The 16,898-nt window shown below is 40.3% G+C and overlaps 1 protein-coding gene across 1 annotated transcript in view; it reads left to right on the top strand.

The window, feature by feature from the left end:
• The window catches only part of hipk3b (homeodomain interacting protein kinase 3b), a 41,966-nt gene that overhangs the window by 14,020 nt on the left and 11,048 nt on the right, over positions 1 to 16,898 (top strand). Inside the window, 5 exon segments of the mRNA XM_061041564.1 lie at positions 8,757 to 8,880; positions 14,039 to 14,158; positions 14,658 to 14,744; positions 15,237 to 15,421; positions 15,513 to 15,672. Coding sequence (XP_060897547.1) covers positions 8,757 to 8,880; positions 14,039 to 14,158; positions 14,658 to 14,744; positions 15,237 to 15,421; positions 15,513 to 15,672 — 676 coding nt within the window.

The following is a 16,898-nucleotide window of genomic DNA, read 5'->3' as shown; positions in this document are numbered from 1 at the left end:
AATACTAGAGAGCTCTCACTTACTTGTTCAAGGTCAACCAGCTCTAACGTCAGCTATTTTTGTTTTCATATGTCAAGTTGTGTTTGTATGTAATTTTTGAAGTGCCCAGCATGCAGCTTATTTATTTGCCAGTTATCCAAAGTGGCTGGTGTGGACATAAAATCTATCAGCCACTCAAACCAATAAGTTTGACAGATACACCAGCCACTGTCGCAATTTACAAGCATTTGGCCAGAGGTCGCTTATAATTTGTCACTCTGGTTTGCACAGTCAGCTCAGTTGGAGCTCTCAGAGTGGAGCTTTCCGGAAGAGGAAATATTAACACGGTCTGAAGATGGCTTTTACATTTAAAAACAAAGCCTTTCTTTATTATATTCAGTTTGTGGTTTAGTGTTTGTATTTCATATTATTCTTCACATTCTACCAGATTTTCTCATATTTGACCTTTTGATTGAAAATAAGTAACAAAAGTTCTTTACACATGTTTTTAGTCACCTGTGGAGCCTTTAAAAAGCTTTATTGCATGACTTTCCATACACTTTGAGTTGCCTCAGTGTCTTGAAATGTGCCATACTAATAAAGCTGCGTTGCCTCTCCTACATTATGCATTTGGCTTTTAACAAATGCTAGCAAAACAAATCATAGTCTCCTGCTCAAGCCTCTCTTCACTGGTTACCAGACGGTTTGAAACTAATTTTGAGAAATAAAGTGTTATATGTAAAGTACTCAATAGTTTATCTCAGTGATATTGTTAAAAAAAAAACTTTCCTTACAAGTCTCTGATCAGGGGACACATTCTAATCCTTCACAATCTAATGTTTTCAGATCGCACACTCCTACATAAGTCCTTTTAACTGTCACGTATCAGATAGAAAAGGAAGTATTACCATCATAAAACAAGCATGTGATTTTAAGTTCTTTTCAGCTTTGCAATCTAACAAAGTAATTACAAATGTCTGGCAGGCCAAAACCATTCATGCAAATCCCAATTAGCTGGATTTGAGACAAAGTATTAAATAGTTTGGATGTTAATGCTTATATGGAGTTTCTATCTCTGTTACACAATAATAAACATATGATTCCTATAAAACATTTTAGCATAGACTAAGTCGATTTTAATTCTACATTTTCTACAGTTGTCCAATACCTCTTTATTAACTATGAGGTGATTTTTCTTCACCTCTCCACACATGAAAAATGATTAAGTTTCCACCCCAAAAAGTAGCTCAGGCAGTCTTACAGAAAGAGCCAGTTATCCCCCCGACCGTCAGAAAAACATGTTTTCTGTGTGTGGAAACTTATGGGCACACATGTATCTCCCCTTGTATGAACTGTGTGCCTTTTTAGGTTTGATCATGTCAGTGTTCACAGGTATTTCTATCGCTGAAATAGCATTATTTATGTTGGTAAGTACCAAAATAAACATCAAGTTTACTTTTCATGATGTTTTCTGCAACACACTTTATCTTTTACAAGATCAAGGTTTGATCAGTAAATTGTTGGGGTGAAAGTTTACACAATTTTTTACACTGTTTTGAGACTGAATCCCTTCACTTAAGATTCATTACAATATCTCAAACATGTGCTCACATGCTGGAGATTAAGCTACCGATCACCTCAAATGATCTGATATGCCAATTGTTGTCATGTGTCCCTCACCAGGTCCCTCTGACGCACCCTGCCTCATTTTTCCAGCTACTGAATACTCTGCTGGACTTTAAATACAACCTATTGTTCCCACTGCTATGAACAGCCACAGTTCCTGCATTTACCAGTGCTGGCTATACTGCTGCAAAGCTGCAAATGTTTTGTTATGTTACAATCAATGTGTGCAAACTTAACCCAGCGAGCTCTCTATCCTTCCTTTTTACCAGCCTGTTCTGTTAAAAGATATTTCTTTATTAAATATTCTTGACCTACAATGTTAATGAAAAATACCAAAGCTTAGTAACATATTGTGCTGTGATACTACGACTTCCTAATGAATTCTGGTCTTTCTGGCATGCCTGCCTGAGTTGGTAGTAAAAAAAACAGTTCAAACACAATAATACAGGAAATGAAAAATATAAGAACTTCTTCAAATCCAAGACCAGGTTTGGGTTCCTGAAAGTCTACTGGTCCCTTTAGTTGTTTCCCTGAATTATTGGCTTCATCTTGAAAACAGCATCCTTCACAACTGAGGCCATGAAGTTGGCAAGTACAAGCACAGATATGTTGTTGTCAAGGCTGTAAGCTGCTGATAGCACTCCGTTTGCTGTTCATTCTGGCCAACGCTCGGCTGAAAGAAGATTTAATTTGATAAGTAAGCCGCGGGTTCCTTTCAGACGCAAGCACAGCTGTATGAAGCTTTGTTTTAATATTAGAAAAAGTAATTTCCTCTCATACAACTGCAAAGTCATGCACAACTTAAAAAAAGTAAAATAGTTAGGCTGGGCCTGCTAGCAAGGAATTCCATATAGCTTCACAGGAAAACAAATGTTTTTAATTGCTTTGATTGTTTCGTTTGCTGAAATCGCCCCGCATGTTTAACTACCCTTAGGCAAGAGCTCTTGTTATCTTGTTCAAACCCCAATGTAGAATTTGCAGCTGATTTCAAAATACTCCAATTTAAACAGCAAGGCTGTAGAGGAGATGAGTTCACCTGATCTTTATAGAAAATAACTCTTTATTATTAGCTCCATGTCAGCACATTGTACAATATGTTTAAAGGCTTGTATAGTTAAACTAACGTCTGGGAAGATCAGAGTGCAGTACAACCTCCGCCTTTGCTTCACTGCCTCTGTGTTTCACTGAATAATGCAGAGTGCTTGGAGAGTGTGTGGAATTACAGTTCCTGGAAGAGATGTGTGGTAAAACTCCATTCTTCAATCATGGAGTCACAGTGTTGTCTGTTTGCCTTTGTGGGTGAGCTTATGCCAATTGCAGTGTAGTCCAGATCGTTTTATTTATCAGAACAAGCTTACTGAAAGGCCTGTGTAAGCATGCATGGGCAACGGTGCCCTCCCTGCGTGGAGCCACCTTTATTTACTGTTCTCTGTGTGAGCTGGTAGGATGCCACCTTACACTCGGTTCCTCCCTGTGTGGACAGAGCAGGGAGGTTCAGACGACTATTTCTGGAGTGTGAGATAATGGCCATGAATAAGAAATAGAGAAGCAGATAATTTCTCTGCACTGCCATGGCCCTGCTTGCTTAGAGTCATGTACCCACTGTTCTTTTTGTATTCAGGTTAGATCAAAATAAGGCACAACTTCAAAAACATGACGATATCTGAATATCAAGGTAACAATGGCATTTTTGGCAATATGCTTGTTCCTTATCAACCCACTGTCAAAGCTGAAGAATGTTATGACTTTGTTACTGTGCAGAACAAAGACATGTCTGGGATATAGTTAGCCTCACTTAACTCAAATACTTGAAATAAAGGCAACATTTAGCTACAGTAAAGCGAGAAAAATTATCATCTCCACAAAAAACTTCAATGGATCCTTGATGTCTTAAGTGTTGGCAAACAATCCATTCACCAATACAGCTGTGAGACAAGTAAGAGTCAATACAGTGCAAAGCTTGAAACCTTACTCTAGGGACAGTGCTATATTTGAGCCTGCGTTTTTTTTAACGTGGGTTTTAGCTTAAATTACGTTCTTGTGAAATCCAATTTTTGTTGTCGTAAAGCAACTGAAGACCTGTAGAGCTCAGCACAAAGATATAAATCTGAAATGGATTAATTTTTACTTACATTTATATACAGTTAAGACATAAAAATACAACCTAGAAAAACAAGTTAGAATGTTTATTCATGCTCTCATATACAATTTCCCATGTTTCTTCTTTAACTTCGGGTCAACAGTTGACATACACTGTTTGCTTTGGAGTCCTGCCATAAATCATGTTTTTGATGCTTCCACTAACATAACATTGCCTTGTGTTCAGCTTCTTTGTGGATTAGACACAGACAAGGGGGGAAGAGTAGAGGAGGATGGGAAGCAGCTGTTTGAGGTGAAGGAGCACACTTGTTGAACTTGTTGACCAGGGAGAGAGTTGTTTTCATTGGTCAGTCAATCCACAGAAGAGCAGTAAAATATAGTCAATGCCTCAGGCTGTGGGGAGAAAAAAATAGCAAACCAAATCCAACCATTTGCTCCTGTCTGTTCTGGTTTTATTTAGTGATTGTTGCTGAATATCATACCTGCAGTGTGGGCGGGTTATACTTGGCACTGTGGTGTGCGTGTGCTGGGCCTGCTGTTACTGCTGTGCTCAGCATTGTGTCTATGGGTTTGTTACTGATGGTTTCCATTAAAGACAAGCTGGCAGCCAATGCAGAGTTTGTTATTCTCTGGCAGGCTTTGTTCTGTATTGACCTCACAAATACCAAATGCTATATGTTTCATCATACTTCCGCCTTATTCTGCATAAAATGATGGAAGCCCAAATTATTTCTAACTTCATGGGCTTCTTTTAAACATTGTGGCAAACAGTGATAGAAAGGTTAAACCTTAAGAAGTGAGGAATGTTTTTCAAAGGGCGTTTGAATAAACGGCTCTAAGACGCAGATAACTCATGTCTTACTCAAAAGCCTTGTTCACACTTGCACAAAACTCCTGAAAACGCCCTGAAGTCTCCTGGTTGAGCTGCACGTGTGAACGCAGACAGCCGTATTTTTTACTCTGATTTTATCCGGAATTTCTCCTACCAGCCTCCTAGTATTTTTTTTTCACATGAATTACGAGTGAGCTGATACGAGAACACGGCAAGATTTAATAAGTAGAATACACCTTGAGCGGAAGGGGTCATGACGTCAGTTATGACCATAGATTGTATGCAGGCAACCATTGTGATCTTAATGCATGTAATTAACCTGCTGCATTATGTTTTCTGCTTGCCATTATTTTCCTCTCTGTTTTTTTGATGATATTCTGATTCTGTTAAACTGCATAGAGCATTGATACAAAGGCAAACAGTAGAATTATAGTGGATTTTGTTGCTTTGTCTGCTACTTCCACGTTGTTCTTTTTATATCATGTCTTGCCTCAGGAAACCCTCGCCCCTCCATCTGTCCAACAGGGACAGTGTCCTGCTGTGAGTTGCATGTGCAACCAGATCCGGGGGATTTCAGGGGCAGCCCTTCTGAAATGAGCAATACATTGTAAGGAGCGCATATGTGAAAAGGGCTTAAGTCATTAATTTCAGACCTTTGAACACAGTGTTATCAGTCAACAGACTTGATATGCAGCCTTGTGATTAAAAATGGTTCAGAGGTGTTCTTTCTTCAGCACACTATACTATAAGAAGCAGATTAATTGCAGTTAATAGAAGGAAAAAATGTTGAGTCTATGCTTCTTAATTTTATTGAGATAGCAATCATAAACTTGAATGAAAGGTCCATATTCATGAATTGTAACACACATTGTTTTGCCTCATGTAAGGGTATACTAGTTCTGGTTATAAGGAAGCCACATGTGTTGTATGACCATACAACTTCACTTACCTGAAGATGAGAAATTGCCTGTTCAGTTGCAGCTTTGAAGCATAATTTCAGATTTTCTTTGTGTTAAACGTGACCACCATTATTATCTGCTCTGTGCAGTCATTTGTCTGAGTTTATGCTCGTTTCGGTACATCCATCCATTCATTCATTGTCTGTTCCCACTTACTCCTGTTACATGGGCCGAGAGGCTGTTCATGCACTTGGCAAAAGCAGGATAGTAGTCCATCACCCTGCTCATCTTTTTGTCCTACCTGTCTGTTTCCTGAGAAGCTCCTGCACGTGGCTGTAAACAGTCACGAGGCTTTGCCCCTTAGTGTTCAATGGCCCATCTGTTTGTACGCCACATCCTCAGGATGGAAAATAGATTTGGTTTCACATGAGGGCGGTGAGGCTTGGGTTGCGTTGATTAGGACAGAGCTGTGCAACCATGGCAACAACCCCTGCTCCACCCCAAAAACGATTGTTTTTATTGTTGTTTTTTTATTCGACTTTCTTTACTTCACTCTATGATTATGCTTACAATGCTTATCTTTCCCTGCACTTGTCGTGGAAAGGTTAAGAGCTAACCGAGAAGCAAAATTATTTGTAGAATCTGACAAAGTAATCATCATGGTCATTACTGACTCCTATCACTCTATTTTCCTAATGTTTGTCTTTTTAAATTTCCTAGAAATAGATCTGTTTGAAGTTCTGTGTAATGTATCTCTTCCAAGTTAAGATACATTTTAAAATAGCTCAGGCGAATCTCAAAGTTGTTTCATATGACACGAAACATTGAGGAAAGAACTGTATGCCAGACAAAACTGAACCGATTTTGTCATAGTATCTTTTATTTGAATGAGATCCCATTAGTGGGCTTATTTACTTTTAGAAAGAGAATTGTTTTTCATTCTAGCAGATTATCAATGTCTGTGTACTAGCTGTTATCCAGTGAAATAGGTCTGTAGGCTGCCACACTCTGTAGTTGAATAGGAGTTTTGAGGCTGCTGAGGGATTAATGCATTGGGCTGTTGCAGGAGGTAGCGTCGTGAGTGTTGGGTTTCAGGGTAGTATCCAACTACAAGACCAACTTGGTGATGACGCCATAGTGCTTCTCGCGTGTTACCAATCAGCAATACAGTATGTTCCTATAGTAGCCCTGTGTCCTGGTGAATGCGTGTGTGCGTGTGCGTGTGCGCGTGTGTGTTGATATGTAGCTCTCCTCACTCCTCCAGGGAAAACCTGTTCCTTATAAATAGGACATGCCTGAGAGGCTGAGATGGTTGGAATAACGGCCTGCTTGCTTTTCTGCTGCTATGTTGCCTGCTGCACCAGCTGTTGTGGGCATTTGTTTAGACTATCTGATAAAATTGTCTAAAACTTATTTCAGTAGTTCTAAAGTTTGCTGTTGCCAGCCATATGTTTCACACCATTCAGTCCTATATGGCTCCAAAGACGTCATAGTGAAGTCTGCAGGATCCCTTTTGATATGTTCTGTATGAAAGTGCAAGACTGCCCCAGTTGGTATGTCCAGCTGTCTGAAGGACAGCTGTCTGAGCTAATTGTCTTGAAATCATACTTCCAATCCTCTGAATTCGTCCATGTATTAAATAGTTTGGAGAGTGTCTACCTTGTCTATAAGCTGATCAGAAGTGAAACAATATCTCTTGGTCACTCGGCAACAAGTTTCTCATGTTTCTCTTGTGTATAATTTAAGGGCTGAGTCATTCTAAGCAATGCTGTCATCTATGTAACAACCAGACTAATTTGCTAAATACTTATCACACTATGATATTACATTAATGCTGATACAATTATAATTACATTAAATAAAAAGTTGAATTATTCCCCAGCAATTTTGTTGGTAAAATAAGGACTGTGTGGAAAATTTCACAAGGTCTCCATTGACATCGTTCTATTTATAGACATTTCACATCATCATAGGATAATACTTTATTGATCCCCAAATTCGGTCATCATCATCATCATCATCATCATCATCATCATCATCATCATCACCCCTTGATGGTTACTAAAAGGACATTTTCCTTTCTGTTTCTTTAAATTGCCTTTCGGATTACTTAGTCTAAAAGGTATCCTGTTAGTCTTAGGCTGTGTGTTTGATATAATATGGCTATACAGTACAATAAATATCACAAAACAGATTTCAGGGTTAAATATACTTCGATGTGATAATATTAACAATGAGATATAATGCCTTAGTTTAAACAGTGTCAGGATAAGCATTCTCATTTATCACAATCATCTCTAAATATCACTCATGGCACTACCATTCAACTGTGTATTCATTTTCTTATGATTGAAAGCTGGTACAATAGATTGTTCACCAAAACATTGAAATATTGAAGTGTACTCACATTTTCTGACATTCCTAGTATGTTTGTGTGCCACACAGTCATTGTGCTGTATTTACACTTAAAAGGAGGCCTCTCCTGCACAGCAGACTCGCATCAGAGAAACGAGCTCAGACTACATCATGCTGTCAGAGCAGTGTCACAGTTTATAGGCTTTGTGGTGTCCTAACCACTGAGTTCTTGATAGTTGTCAGCACGTCTTACCTGTATTGGTGCTGACAGGCCTGCGTCACCACTAGCCATCGCTGCAACATGGTATTACAGTGCTATTATGGAGTTGGTTAAGGCAACACTGGGCCAGCACGTAGGCGAATACGTAGTGACTGTGCTCCTTATTTCCCATCAGCCTAGAGCAGATACAACAGTCTGTCAGAGGTCTGATCCCGGCCTGGCTGACCTGCTAACCCACTGACTCAGCCTGCTGACGCTTGGCGACAACACTGGCTTACAAGTCACTTGGCACCAAAACACATACAACACGTTCTCATCTGAATGGCCAGGAAGAGGAATTCCATCAAATTACTGTAGTAATCATTTCTATTCAGAAGCATGAGAACAAAACAGGCATCAGGGTGAATAAAAAAAATAAAAAATGTTTTAAGGTGTTAATGAATAAATCGACTATGTTTACAATCAAATGCCTTTTAAAGTTAATCATTTGAGTATACAACACAAACAGTGCTAGTTGGGATGTCAGAGGCATTTACATTCTCATAATTTTTAACAGAGAGATGCTGTGTGAATTTCATAGCTTGTTTCAGAGAGAGGTTTTAATTTATTCAAAAATAACACAAACAGTTTTATTACACTATCTTTATATTTAAGACGATGTTGGTCATTTGATTACTGTGTAAACAATTCAATGACCATTGTTTGAACTTAGCTGAACTATGGTTGTGTTTTGTCTGTTCCACAGGGCTCCAGAGATCATTTTGGGATTGCCGTTTTGTGAAGCCATAGACATGTGGTCCCTGGGCTGTGTGATAGCTGAACTTTTTCTGGGCTGGCCCCTTTATCCGGGGGCCCTGGAGTACGACCAGGTAAACAACAATCCACCCACAAATCTCTTTTATACCGCCATTGGTTCTTGGCGCATTTTCTTTTCCTTTTTTTAGTTTTCCACTTTTCAGCCATTCCTCCATTTTGTACCTCCTACTATCCCCTCCTTTTGGCTCTATGTGCTACTTATTTCATCATCTTCTACTTCTACTTTCAACTTCCATGACTAAATCCCTCCTTGCTGTACCATAGCCACATGGAAACTGCTTTCATCTGGGGCCCCATTTTTCACTGGCCTTTCCTACTTTTATAAGTTTTAGTCTCACTACAGCCGTTTCTCCCATATGTCAGCCACACACCGCACAACACACACTTATCTTTGCACACAGCCTATGTGGCTGTCTGGGTAGAGTTACACCCTCTGTCTCCACCAAACCAGTTATTTTCCTTCTGACTCTCTGTCCCTCCTTTCTTCTTACTTTTACTCCTGCTTTTTCCTTCGTCCCCTTCACTTTCCAATCAAGGCAGCCCACAGAGGAGTGGGTTCTGTGTGTTTTGTTTTTGGGTTTGCATTCAGTCGAGCTTTCTATTACAGGCTTGCCTTCAGGGTACTGAGTCAGACGAGGCTCCCACTGTTGAAGTTTGCAGAATATGTGATTCATTGCCACTTCAGTCCGAAAAAAATCTCCCAAAAAGAGGGATTGCAAAGATATATTTCAGAAGAGAAGCTGACAAAGCCTTAAAGGGCAGACAGGGACACTCAGCAGCAGAGTTCAGGACAGATGGCTTGAAGCTAGGACAACAACATTGTCACAGTGTGTACCATTGTAAAAGAAAAAAAAAAAGGTTATTTCTTTTCTAGTGGGATCCAGGTCTAATGTCATCTTTAGGGTACTCAAGGAATTGTCTGTATGATGGTGGAGGGGAATTAAACTTTTGAAGTTTAAGGACAAATAACACGGAAAGAAAGACGGTGATTGTTGTTTGACTGAGGAAAGAGACATACTGCTCAAGGGATTCACAATAACAAATTAACGCTGTATTTACGGCTTCCTTGGTGACGTACCCACCCTGAGGATAATATAAGCTGCGTGTGTGACAGCAGAATGGCATCTTTATGTGATTGATGCTTTGTCTATTTGGAGCTGTCGGATGCCTGCCCCTCCCAGCGGAGCCCTCACAGTGTCTTCCCAGGACCAAACTGATCTGGGCTTATGTTGAGCTTCTTTCCCCGGCCCCAGAGCCCTCTCTACTAAAAGCCTGCCAACAGTCAGATCCTGCTCTGTACTAGGCAGAACCCTACTTTACAGCTCCAGCCCCTCTGCACATCGCACTCATACCGGGGTATTTTTATATCCTGGCTCCATTTTTCACTCTCCCCCAAAACTAAGACAGGAGAGCTAACTCAAGACCTCCGAAAGAGATTTGACTTGAGCGCTGCACCACCAGTCTGAATATGAGGAATCTGTTTTTGCAGGAACCAGTCAGAATGTCTGCAGAGCTGATTTAGAGATATGTGGGGGCAGACTGACTCCTCAATTTAGTAAGGGCCTGCTTGGAGCTGATAGGATGACGAGGGTGGGTAGCAAAAGGTGGCATAGATAAGGGAGTGTGAGATACAATGACATAAAATGCTGGATAAGAGGGGAGAAGAAACCTGTGGAATGTAACAGATAGAACTTGAAACCCTACTATATGTAAATGAGGGTTAAACACTGGCAAGAGTTAATTGCTTTAGATTGCTACTTGTTGAATCTCGCGCCCCTCATCTTACAGTCTATTATTATCTGCTGATTAAAATTACAGCAGTGAATTTTAAGCTAAGGATGTTCTATGGGATGGCTGAATACCATCCTGGACAGTTTTAGCAGAATGGATATGTTGTTAGGGGAAAGTGCAAGCCTGTCCCTGCCCATGTGCATATGTTTTTTTTCTGCTTTGACATCCACCCTACATAAAAAAAAAACATGTCTCCCTGTGCCAAGTCTGCCCACTGGCATGCAGGGTTCTCAGTTTGGTTATGGAAATGCCCAGCACATAATGAAAAACAGACTGTAGGAGTAGGAGCGTTTATTTAAAGGAAAATCTTTTGCTCTCTGGCAGTTTAATAGTAAATATTAAATTAAAGAACTATACATACCCAGATAGTTAAAGTTCTCTCAAATGATCATTCTTATTTGAACACATTTCAAAAATGCTTTCTAGTTTTTAAACCATTTCAGGGAACAATTAGCATCACTGACTGGTTTCCAAACGTGACATGAAAGAAGTTTGTAAGGTTGAGTACATGGATAAACTTAAATGGGCATTCCCTGGGCTATCATTCTGATATATTAATATTCCAGAGCTTGAAAATAGAAAGCTTGTAAATTTGTATCGCCTAAAATAAATAGCCAACTGACTGTATGTCAGTAAACAGCCAGGCAGCTGACTGCTGGTGTGAGGTGTCATCCAGAGGCCACATGGTGGTCTGCCTGCCACCCCCTTCTTCCTCCTTTTTTTTTCTTCTTATCTTTCTGCAGGGGGTCTTTTTCCATGCCACCAAGCATGTTGTATTTATAACTATAGCTCCTCCTCTTCTGTAGGCCCCTGTTGCTCTCCTCTTGCCTTACCTCATTCCCTAGGCTCACCACCTTTTTTGCCTCACCAGTACCAGCAGGAGGCTGCTCACGTTGTTGACTTGGCCGACCTAACAATTCAGCCGTGTATCATTGAGTGGCTATAATAAGCCCCAGAGTTGTAATCTTGGGTATGACTCCCTTCTCTGTACTTGTTTTATCTTTCTTTATTCCCTCTTGCACTCTCTGACTCTTGTTTTCTTGGGAACCATTGAAGTGGTGAAACCATGAGGGTCAGTGCACACAATTGCAGACAGCAAAGTTATGTGATCGCTGTTTTTTTCTTATCTTCTGAGCTCGACCTAGCTGGCAACATGGAGGATCTGAAAGAATAAGAGGATGTAGTCAGGATCAGTGGGAGCAATAAAGATTCGGGTTATAAACGCAAGGTCAAAGAAGGAAATTTCCTGAGTGTAAATGGGAACAAACTGTACCCCAATGTCTCCAAATGTAAATGATTATTTACACACAAGGTAGCTGGGAGGGTGTCGCTATCTCATTCTAAGCTTGGATCTACTTTTATGTACTGCATTGAGGCATATCATTCAAATGCATTTTTTATAGCTTGTATTGTTATCTGGATGGCTATAAAATGAACAGTGCCTGTTTGTGCTTCCTGTCTGCTCTGCAGCAGGCCCAGGCTCGCTTGATAGTTGTTTTGTGAGCGCACTAGTTGTGCACCAGTGATCTCACTGGTTTGTCAGATCTCTGCAGAGACACGCCTTCCAGGAAAAATAAGGGTTTTCCCGTCAAAAGAATTTTCCCACCCACACACAGTGACTGTGATGTTTTGTGTGTTTCTGTTGCTGTTGACATGTTGCTTAACTACAACGCAGCTAGCCAGCTACAGCATATTATGGGGATGAAAGGAGGGAATTTTAGTCTGTGTACCTCCAGAGTTTGTTGGAATCTTCAGTTTCAGTAATCTGGGACTGATGGGAAAGACAAACACAAAATGAAAGAGAGGAAGAGAATCTTTAGTTGACATTTATCTGCTTGTTTTTGAAAAATAAATAAAGGAAGGATTTGATTCCTGAAGAGAGAAATGGACAGGAACAAAATTGTTTTTTCGATGCTTGGCTGTTAGTTTGCTTTGAGATAAGCAAGATATCTCCACCATGCCAAGTTCATCAGCAGATGAGGTTTGAGTCATCACGCATACTGTCAGAATCCCAATTAATACATAGCTTTATCATGGCTTAATTTACAGAGTGGTAGGTCCGAACCACCCACACAGACACATTTGCAGTGTTCGCAGTGCAGTACAGGACAGACAGGATCAATTTGGGCCATGTAGAGCAACATGAAGATCAACACATGAGAAGCTTCCAATAAAAACATTAAGTTACAACTTGCAATCTGACTCATTCACGTTTAGCAGCCTGTTGTCTTTGTATGTGCAGGAATTGCAGGTTGTGTTTGTGCCAGCTGTCGTAAAAGGAAAAAAATAATTTCCGATACGAGAGCTGATGTGTTGGATGTAGTCAAAAGCTGACATTTCTCACATCAACATTCCCTTTGACATCTTTTGATACCTGCGGTTTTAAATGGCCACTACAGCTATGCTTACCTTCTGGCACAAGCTGGACTGATATTACACAATTAGATGATATCAGTTGGGTCTGGTTTTGGATTCTTCTCATCGACAATATTATGTGTCCTTTGTCTTTCACTTGTTTCCCTCTTAAGAATTTGGCATTTAAAGCTTCTCCCTTTTCCTCAAATGGGAACTCTTTATTTCTCTATCTGGGAATTTAAGAGGCCATTCTTTGCAGCTTGAAGGGCAAGCTTCAAAAACATTAAGTAAAAAGTTGAGGACTTACATTTTAGTCTACTTGACATTTCAAACTATGTGTTTAAAAGCCAATCTAAAAAACTAGTCATCAGTATCTGTATGCCAATCTATAATCTGCTACATTTAAAAGTTTGTAATTACTGCTTCATGATCCTCACCGTCCTCCTGCTGTGTGCCTCCTTGCTCCTGCTTCTTAGCAGCGCTGAATTTTCTAATGGTTGTTGGCCTTTACACACGGGTGTGATTGACGTCAGCCAGGCTTCTCACTGGTCTCCTCTCATAAACCTGTATGTGACACATTTGCCCCACTGCCATCTGACTGACAAGCACCATTACCCAGCAAAGCGTTTGGCATTGAGAGCACAGGGACCTTGTTATCAGAGTTTACATGAAAAGACCCTGACTGCTTTCAGAGATCATAAACATGAGCTGCACTCAGTACAGGGTCTTATTTGGGTCCAGTCATTTCTCAGGAATGTGCCATCTTCAGAGTCTCTGCAGCGGTCTCCACTATGTACAGATCACTAGCTATAGCTGTGAAGGACTTTATAGTGTGTTTCAGTTATTCTGAAAGACCTTGTAGTTGATCAGTTTCTGAGAAGAGTGTCAGTGTTAGGTGCTCTTGTGATATGTTGGTTTAGTAGAGTGTGAATGATCAAGAAATAAGTAACACTTCAAAGACGCCCTCACTTACATATGTCAGCTAAAAGCAATGAAGTGTCTTTTACTTCACCTACAAGACTCTTTCATTAAATCGTTTCCTCCTTCCTCTCTTATCTCCAACAGATTCGATACATTTCTCAGACACAGGGTTTGCCAGGAGAACATTTGTTGAATACGGGGACAAAGACTGCACGTTTTTTTTGCAAAGAGTCCGACTCACCTTATGCAGCATGGAGACTCAAGGTAAGTTTTAAACACCTGAAAAAAGATGGCGGATTAGGTATTTTCATTAGTTAAAAGCGACTCACCTGAACTCCTGTTTTGCGTCACTGAAAGCTAACATTGAAAGTCATTGGCCAGCTGTAACTCAATAAGCAAATATTTTCTTCCTGCCTCTGGGCAAACAAAGACTGCACTTCCTAAAAAAATAGAATTGATAGATTTCCGGGAATAAAACAAAACATTGACAGAAATGCTAACTATTTAACTCTTATCAAAGATAAGGTCAAAGAAAATATTGCACTTATAATAGTTTGCCAGTCACATTGCCTCACATACATCAGCCAAGGTCCCTCGAGCGATCTTTTTCCAATAAGCAAATCTGACTAACAGTTTCTTACAAAGCATGCCTGAAACCTTTTTATATAAGCATAACATATTTATATCATAACATATCTGAGCTTGGTAGCTACTAGACTGAATTTAGTGTTTACGTCACCACTGATCATGATCTTTTCCACAGTCAACAGATGAGCATGAGACGGAGACAGGAATGAAGTCAAAGGAAGCCAGGAAGTACATCTTCAGCTGTTTGGATGACATAGCGCACGTACGTTCAAGCTGCTTGTACTCAACAGGACTTCAGAGGAAGTCACACATGAAATGTTTAGAGGCTATAGACTACTAAGCCAGAGGAAGTACACCTACAGCTGTTTGTACAGAACAGAGCACGCTTGTCTTATTTCTGGGAAAGAAAAGGTCACCTCTTAGCTTTACTTCCCTGCGTTTGAATGTTCAACCCAAATTCACAAAATGAAAGTTCAGGTTTTACTCACTATTCTTTGGTTAAACAGACCACAGGTGGAAATTCCCCAACAATGCGTGCTATCTCAGGTCTGTACTTTTATCGGTCAGAAGAGGTTCTTGTGAATTTATGTTCATGAGTAACTCTCTGTCATGCTTGGGGGATGAACCAACTGATTAATCAGATACTGGTTGTATTGTCATTTTACAGTTGACTTTTCTTTGTTTCTCCTGATGGGTTTTAACATGTTTAAGTTATTGTGACTGCTTGTTTTAACGGTAAATGTTTGTAATTCAGGTGAACTTGGTGATGAATCTGGAAGGTAGTGACATGCTAGTGGAGAAGGCTGACCGCAGAGAGTTTGTGGGCCTGCTGAAGAAGATGCTGTTGATTGATGCAGAAGAGAGGATCGCCCCCGCCGAAGCGCTCAGCCACCCGTTTGTGACAATGCAGCACCTGCTTGACTTTCCCCATAGCAACCAGTGAGTCCTTTTGGCCTCTGATTTTCAGACATGTTGTCACTTTGACCTCCCAACATAACTTGAACTCTCCCTGTCACTCCCCTGCCTGTAGTGTTAAGTCGTGTTTCCACATCATGGATGTTTGCTGGAGTCGTCCCAGTGCTTATGAGGCGGCCAACAGAAATAAAGGTCCTTTCGTCAGACCAGTGAACACAACCGCTGCTGCCTCTGTCAACCATCCGTTCAGCAAGATCGCAGGTGTCCATGCTCAAGTAAGTCATTCAGAAGGTTTCTATTCTAATGTCAAACAAATTTATAAATCTACCATATACATTTTTTTGCAGTTTACTCTCCTATCGGCTTACTGTGTTGTCTGTAAATCTGCTCCTGCTAAGACTCATCAAGCAGACAATTTCCCCACATTTATTGCTTCCGTGTTTCTGTCCTATTACGTCTTGGCCCTGCTGTCATGGCAACAAAATAACGTCATGTGTCTGAGGTCATGGCAACAGTGCAAATCAGTGTTGTTGCCGAGGAAGAAAAGGAGCTGACCCTTTTTTTTTTTTAATGGATCTTTATAATCGAAACATCTCAAAGTCTATTCAGAAGCTGCCACACGAGGATGAAATATGAAAAGATGATCTAATGAGATGTGTAAATTGTAGGACAACACAATGCATTTCATCAACACAGATATAAAGATAGTATGATATAGGCCACTTTTCTTGAGCAAGAAAACAACTGCTCAGATATTTTATCCTTTTGTGCATCAGTGTAGTACATGGTGAAATGTTCTTGTTTGAGGGACTTTTACAGAAAAATGTGGTGGCTTCTTTAGTATTATCCTGTGAAAGGCTGCTTTGTGTTGTTAACTATCATGCGTGTGTGGGGGCAGGGCAACATGCAGGAGCTGCTGTAGAACAATATAAGCCTAGTTCTCCTTATTCAATAAATGTGATTATAGCCCGGCACGAGAGCAGCGTGAGTGTTTGGAAGCAGAGGCACATGCTCGACTGTTCTTTGTTTATCTCAAGCCTATCGCAAAGACTCATTTCAACATTTTTCAACAAATTTAAATGGTTAGTGTTGATAAGTCTGCTACCAACCCAGTTGCCAGTCAGCTTTCAGCAAGATCCCATTCAAAGTGGACATGTCCTTTGCAGTATTTACACATCAAGAGCGGCATAGCCAAGTGAAAGTATTGATTAAAACACAGTAACTCATTGTGTTTGTCTTTGGGAGTACTTTTAGCTCTAATTCAAAAAGATGAGTAAGCGATTTGTTCTTGAATCATTTCTGATGTTAAACTCTAAAAAGACCTGCATTTTGTCAGGGTTATAACAGTGATCTATCAGAGAGGGACAGCCAGGGTTGTCCCTAAAATAAAATGACCAACCCACTGACCTGAGTTCTGACTTGTCTTGGAAAACAGCCTTCTCTTGACAGAGATGGCGCCATCTACTGGATCCCTACTGCTACTGTTGGTCATTTAAATAGC

Source organism: Labrus mixtus, chromosome 1 (genome assembly GCF_963584025.1).
Source record: "Labrus mixtus chromosome 1, fLabMix1.1, whole genome shotgun sequence".
In the NCBI taxonomy this organism is placed as follows: domain Eukaryota; kingdom Metazoa; phylum Chordata; class Actinopteri; order Labriformes; family Labridae; genus Labrus; species Labrus mixtus.
The sequence above is the reverse complement of the archived record's forward strand: the minus strand, read 5'-3'. Positions and strand labels throughout refer to the sequence as shown.